This window comes from Ovis aries, chromosome 14 (genome assembly GCF_016772045.2).
Source record: "Ovis aries strain OAR_USU_Benz2616 breed Rambouillet chromosome 14, ARS-UI_Ramb_v3.0, whole genome shotgun sequence".
In the NCBI taxonomy this organism is placed as follows: Eukaryota; Metazoa; Chordata; class Mammalia; order Artiodactyla; family Bovidae; genus Ovis; species Ovis aries.
Genome location: NC_056067.1, coordinates 53,918,824 through 53,925,408, shown reverse-complemented (window position 1 = coordinate 53,925,408; position 6,585 = coordinate 53,918,824). Strand labels below are relative to the sequence as shown.

The 6,585-nt window shown below is 47.0% G+C and overlaps 1 protein-coding gene and 1 long non-coding RNA gene across 4 annotated transcripts in view; one reads left to right on the top strand and one right to left on the bottom strand.

Moving 5' to 3' along the window:
- Positions 1 to 2,615: 2,615 nt before the first annotated feature.
- Positions 2,616 to 6,469, bottom strand: LOC114118012 (uncharacterized). Its single transcript, XR_003591586.3, has 2 exons — positions 5,516 to 6,469; positions 2,616 to 2,919 (listed from the first exon to the last, which is right to left on the bottom strand). It is a non-coding gene; the product is annotated as an uncharacterized LOC114118012 (long non-coding RNA).
- The window catches only part of ZC3H4 (zinc finger CCCH-type containing 4), a 38,848-nt gene continuing 37,454 nt past the window's right edge, over positions 5,192 to 6,585 (top strand). Inside the window, exons 1-2 of one of the 3 annotated variants that reach the window (XM_042232222.2) lie at positions 5,192 to 5,268; positions 6,401 to 6,563. In XM_042232222.2, coding sequence (XP_042088156.1) covers positions 5,193 to 5,268; positions 6,401 to 6,563 — 239 coding nt within the window. In that variant the 5' untranslated portion in view covers position 5,192. Of the gene's footprint in view, positions 5,269 to 5,860; positions 6,276 to 6,400; positions 6,564 to 6,585 lie in introns of those variants that run through there. The other 2 variants (XM_042232223.2, XM_042232226.2) reach the window with 2 other exon arrangements.

The window sequence follows — 6,585 nt, the reverse complement described above, 5'->3', positions numbered from 1 at the left end:
ACTCTTGCTTGGAAAATCCCATGGACAGAGGAGCCTGGTAGGCTGCGGTCCATGGAGTCGCGAAGAGTCGGACACGACTGGGAAACTTCACTTTCACTTTTCACTTTCATGCATTGGAGAAGGAAATGGCAACCCACTCCAGTGTTCTTGCCTGGAGAATCCCAGGGACGGGGGAGCCTGGTGGGCTGCCGTCTATGGGGTCACACAGAGTCGGACATGACTGAAGTGACTTAGCAGTAGCAGCACATCCATACATGACTACTGGAAAAACCATGGTTTTGACTAGATGGACCTTTGTTGGACCTATTTCTGCTTTTTAATATGCTATCTCGGTTGATCATTGCTGTTCTTCCAAGGAGCAAGTGTCTTTTAATTTCATTAAAAGATGGCTGCAGTCACAATCTGCAGTGATTTTGGAGCCTAAGAAAATGAAGTCTGTTACTGTTTCCACTGTTTCCCCATCTATTTGCCATGAAATGATGGCACCAGATGCCATGATCTTAGTTTTCTGAATGTTGAGTTTTAAGCCAGCCTTTTCAGTCTTGTTGTTCACTTTCATCAACAGGCTCTTTAATTCTTCTTCACTTTCTGCCATAAGGGCATACAGGCCCCTCTCTGCCCGGGGGCAGAGAGGCAGGCTTGGACAGCTAGAGCTGGAAGGCAAGGGGCTGCTACAATCTCAGCCCCAGAGAAGACATCATCTCCTTAAGAACTAGTTAGACACGGGTTCACTTCATAAACTGAACTTCTTTACCTCCAACCTTCCCAATAAATCCAAGATCGGATTAGCAAAAAAGAATGTGGGAATAATGATTGGGTTGGTAGTCAGTAGGATCCAATACACCATAATGTCTCTCTTTGACCAATGGTCTCCTTTCTTCCCCAGGGTTTCCAGAAGTTGAAGCTGGCACTGCATCCAGACTCTGTGATGTCTCCTCTCTAAAGGACTGCTCACCGGTGGCACAAAGAACCCACCCTAAAGCCATCCCAGGAATTAGAAAAATCACATCCTTTTCCAGAATTATGATTTTCCAAGAATACCTGGTGGCTCATTCAGTAATGAATCCACTTGCAATGCAGAAGACCCAGTTCAAGCCCTGGGTCAGGAAGATGCCCTGGAGAAGGAAATGGCAACCCACTCCAGTATTCTTGCCTGGGAAACCCATGGACAGAGGAGCCTGGTGGGCTACAGTCCACAGGGTTGCAAAGAATCGGATACAACTGAGCAACTAAACCACCAACACCAAATGGACAGTGAAACAGGTGCCATGGATTCATTGATTATAGATTTATGCACATTATAGAAGGTTCTGTCTCAGAAAAATATGGGCACCTGCCAGGTCAAAGATGTTTTGGAGTTTCAGAAGAAGAGATATGTTGGAATGGACTTTTTTTTTTTTTATCCCAAAACAAAGGGAAAGTTGCTAAAACTTGTATTTCCTCCCACCCCTACTACCAGAAAGCCAAAATGTTTGGGGGGCCCTCTAGGAGTTTTAGCAGCAATTTGTATCATGATTGGAAGACATCACCAAAGGACATCCTAGGGCTTCTGGGCCCTATGCAAGAGGAGGTTCTCTAGATGCTCCAAGATATAGTGTGTTGTTCAGTTGTTCAGTCATGTCTGACTCTTTGCGACCCCATGGACTGCGGCACACCACGCTTCCCTTCCTTCACTGTCCCCTGGAGTTTGCTCAAACTCATGTCCGTTGAGTTGGTGATGCCATAAGGGAGTGGGAAATTTCCCTCTTCACCCTTCTTGAATTCTTGTGGCTAGATTCGTAATAAAATTGAAATAAGGCAGATTAACAGGAGAAAAAGAACTGAAATCTAAGAAGTGGGCAAAACAGGCAGTAGACAAAACTTGTCTCTTTTAGTGGGTTTCCCTGGTGGCTTAGTGGTAAAGAATCCGCCTGCCAATGCAGGAGACACAGGTTGGAGCCCTGATCTGGGAGGATCCCATGTGCCATAGAGCAACTAAGCCCATGGACCCCAACTATTGAGCTGGTGCTCTAGAGCCTGGGAGCTGCAACTGCTGAGCAGGTGCACCCTAGAGCCTGTGCTCCACAAGAGAAGTTATAGCAAGGAGAAGCCTGCACACTACATCAAAAGAAGCCTCCACTCGCTGAAACTTGGGAGAAGCCAAAGCAACAACAAAGACCCAGCACAGTCAAAAATAAATTTTTTTTGTAAAAAACATATTTCTTGTAGGAAAAAAGATACAATAATTTGGTGAGAAATTGACAAGATAAACTTAGATTTGAGTGCTTTCTTAGTAAGGAATTTAAACAAAGTTTGGTTTCAGGTAGTAAGTTAGAAAAAAAGGTGTTTATACATATATTTTTATAACTGTTATTATTATTTTAATTTTGGCCACACCATTTTAAGATTTTTTTTAATGTGGACCATTTTTAAAGTCTTTATTGAATTTGTTACAATATTGCTTCTATTTTTGGTTTTGTTTTTTAGCTCTGACACCTGTGCGATCTTTGGTCCCTGACCAGGGATCAATCCCGCATTACCTACTTACTATCCCCAATCTCCTTTGTGCCTTTATATGTACTTGCGGGATATATACTTTGGGGGTTGTCAATAAAAAAAAAATGAGTTGCTCAATCTAGGAAAGAAATGGAAAATTTTATTTGAGTCAAATGGAGGATTATAACCTCAGAAAGTTCTGAGACTCTTCCACCTGTTAGAGGCCAAAGCACAGTTATTTAGGTTTTTGAGACAGAAGACTGTACATTTAATAATGTAGAAAGTTTGCACAATTCAAATCTGGGGTACAGAGTGGTGGGTCACGTGGTCCCTTACAAAATCAAGATGTTATCTTTTAAGGAGTTGTCTTGTTGATGCTGAGAGAATATTTCTCTTTACGGTTGAGCAGGTCTTTCTTTGGACTGGGGGAGGTCTGGTCGACTTCTAATGCAGATACACAAAGCACAGTACAGGGGAGAGAAAAGAAATAGGTTTAAATTTTTCTGATCTTGCCATAAAACATGAATTTTAACTCACGGGTTAGAATTGCTGTATTTTGGTGTAGGAGTACGTTCCTACACCAAATCAACTAGCCTGTATTTGATAACTGCCGGGCTAGTTTTTAAAGTGCCTCGAGGGGAACACCTGTGTTTCTACTCTACTAGAAACAGGCTTCTTTGTCCTCTACTATCTCCTGGAGTTTGCTCAAACTCAAGTCCATTGAGTTGGTGATGCTATTTAACCATCTCATCCTTTGCCATGCTCTTCCAAACCCCATAGGCTAGGGATTTTTAGGAAGGTGTTGCTACGTAGGAGTGTGTGTGTTTGTGTGTGTATGTACTCAGTCGCTAAGTTGTGTCTGACTCTTTGCAACCCCATGGACTGTAGCCCACCATGCTCCTCTGTCCATAGGATTTTTCCAGGCAAGAATACTGGAGTGGGTTGCCCTTTACTACTCTAGGGGATCTTCCCTACCTGGGGATGGAAACCGAGTCTCCTGCATTGGTAGGTGAATTCTTTACCACTGAGCCACTTGGGAAGCCCCACTATGTAGGTATAATTGGTTAAATCATTGGCCATTGGTGATTAAGCTAATCTCCAGCTCCTCTTCCTTCTAGGGATTGGGAAATGAAAGTGAAAGTGAAGTCGCTCAGTCGTGTCCGACTCTTTGCGACCCGGTGGACTATAGCCTATCAGGCTCCTCCGTCCATGGGATTTTCCAGGCAAGAGTGCTGGAGTGGATTGCCATTTCCTTCTCCAGGGGATCTTCCAGACCCAGGGATCGAACCCAGGTCTCCTGCATTGCAGGCAGACGCTTTACCGTCTAAGCCACCAGGGAAGCCACCAGGGACTGGGGAAGGGGAGTAAAAAGTGCAATCTCCTGATTGGTTCCCCTGATGACTAGCTTGGAGGCTTTCCAAAAGTCACTTCATTAACATAAACTAAGGTGTGGTTAAAAGGGGCTTGTATGAACCTTTATCTATAGCTCTTATCACTTTGGACATTCCTAGGGTTTTAGGAGCTCAGTGCAAGGTACTAGGACAAAAACCACACATGCTTTTTTTTTATATAAATCGCAATATAGATTGGTTAGACAATTCATAGTCCTACCGGCAGCCAAGGCTCCCCCGTCCCTGGGATTCTCCAGGCAAGAACACTGGAGTGGGTTGCCATTTCCTTCTCCAATGCATGAAAGATCTCACATGGTGCAGAGAAATCCTGCAAGCCACAACTAAAACCTCAAACAGACAAATATTTTTAAAAAATACTTTGAAAAATATAAAGCACTGTGTTAATTAACTGCAAGCTATTTTCCACAGTGCAGTACCACTAAGGATACTATATCCATAATGGTCTAGAAAACTATTTGTGACTCTATGGAATGCAAATATAATCTAATGCCTTATATAATGCAACACACTGTTTATAGAATGCAATACACTATAAGAATAAGAATCTAAACAGTTTCAAACTACTAGAGATTGCAAATTACCCTCCTGAAGATCTTGTGGCCCATACCTGGTTTGCGATATTTTCAATTTTTATAGTAAGATTAATATAGCAGGCGATCTGACAGCCTCTGCCTCCAGATTTTCTCTTAATGCCACAAGGCTTTTCTCTGTTCTTGGAATCTAACTGGTCCTTGCTTTGTCAGATTCTGAAAGAATCTATTTCCTCTGCCTGGAATTCTCTCTTCTCGTCTCAGCTCAAACAACCTTGTCTGCCAATACAATAAGAGTCTTCATTTACTCTTTAACTTCCAGTTTCTTTCCCCTGTGGCATTATCGGTTTCTAAGCTCTATTAAGAAGAACCTATGTTCCATTCGGCCATCACAGGACTTTGACCTGTACAAGGTGCTCATAAAAGCATCCAACGAAGCTCCTCTTATAAATAGCACTGAACAGAATTTCTTCAGGGGAGCAATGGAATGACAGCTATGATTAAAAATTTGGTATGCTCCCTACGGCTAATCCTATAACCATGAGCCAATTAGCTAGATACTGAGGTTCAGTCTACATCCATCAAATGGGCATAATGGTAGCTCCCCTTATAAGAGTTGTGATAGTCAAAAGATTTTACGTTTTTATACTGTTCGAACCCGGCCAGCGTTCCCAAGTCTACCTTTTGAGATCTTCTACCTACTAAGCTCCCAAAGAATTACTAAGACCCGCCCTCCCGCACCGCCCAAGAATAACATTAGCGACAGAGGTCTCTAATGACGTCATCTCCGGGCCTGTTCAGCTTCATCCTCCGGAAACCTACAACTGCAGGCACTCGATCTCCAGCTTTCGGTTATTATTTTCTCTCTGTATCCCGAATTCCTTCTCTCCCATTCTCCCACCTAAGGCTTTCGACTCTTCCCGCCTCCCTTAAACCTAGCAATTTTAGGTTCTTCTCGCTTGCTCTCGGGCGAATTCCTCAAAGTCTTTACTCTCGTCATTAATCGCTTCACCAGCCCCACACTTCAGCTCTTTCGGTCTATAAACCTTATTACCGCCGCCGGGCGTCACTCGGCTCTTTCCGCCTCCTGCCACTCACCCACGACACAGCCTTCGGTTCTTTCCGGATCACCTCAGTTTCTTATTATTTCCCATTCCCGATTCGCTTCGGCTATTTCCGGCACCGAGGGGCTTCCCTTTCTTTCCCTAGCCCCACCCCATCGACAACTTCGGCTCTTCCCGCCTCTCGCGAAGTTCAGCTCAGCTCCTTCCGGCTTTTTCCGCCTTGCCTCGGCCTTACTCTCTCCCTTCGGCTCTTTCCGCCGCTCATCGGAAGAGCTGTCTCTGCCTCTCTGCTACACGTGACACGGCCTCCGCCTCCCAGTTCCCCCTCCCACCTCGCCTTTCCTCCCGCCTTAGCCTCCTGGCTCGTCCAGGCCGGGCCGCCATTTTGTGTGAATTTCTGACAGCGGCGGGGGCCGGGCAGCTGGGGCACCTAGGCGGGCTGACAGACAGACAGTCGGCCCGTCTCCGCGGCCCGTTTCCTCTCTTTGAAACCCCCCCTTTTTTTTTTAACCGCCCTCGCTCGCTCTCCTCTTCTCCCCTTTCCCCTCGCTTGCTCCATCGCGCGCGGCCCGCGCTAATTACACCGAACCACCCACCAGTGTCCGTGTCCCCCGGGTCTCCCACCCCCGGGCCCGCGGGGGTGCGTGTGTGTGTGTGTGTCGGGGGCGCCTCTCGCCCCGATGAGGGCCCTGCGCCCGTGAGCGAGTGACCCCGCGGCGGGCTGCGGAGTAAGCAGGCGGCGAGCGGCCCCCGGAGGCCTAGGCCGCGCGGCCTACGCGGAGGTCGGCGCAGAGGTGATTCCGAAATTGAAAAAATATATACCCATTCCGATCAGGAGCCCTCAAGAGCTGAAGTGTGCCCCTCCCGCTACGCCCAAGCAGTCCTTTTTCGTGCATTAACATCCCCTCCCCCCCCAAAGGAACTATGGAGGCTGCGCCCGGGACCCCCCCGCCGCCGCCATCAGAGTCGCCGCCGCCGCCATCGCCACCACCGCCATCAACGCCTTCGCCTCCTCTGTGTCCCCCCGACGCCTGCCTGGCTACCCCGCACCTCCTCCACCGCCTCCCGCTCCCTGACGACAGGTCAGGCCCCCGGCCCGGCTGG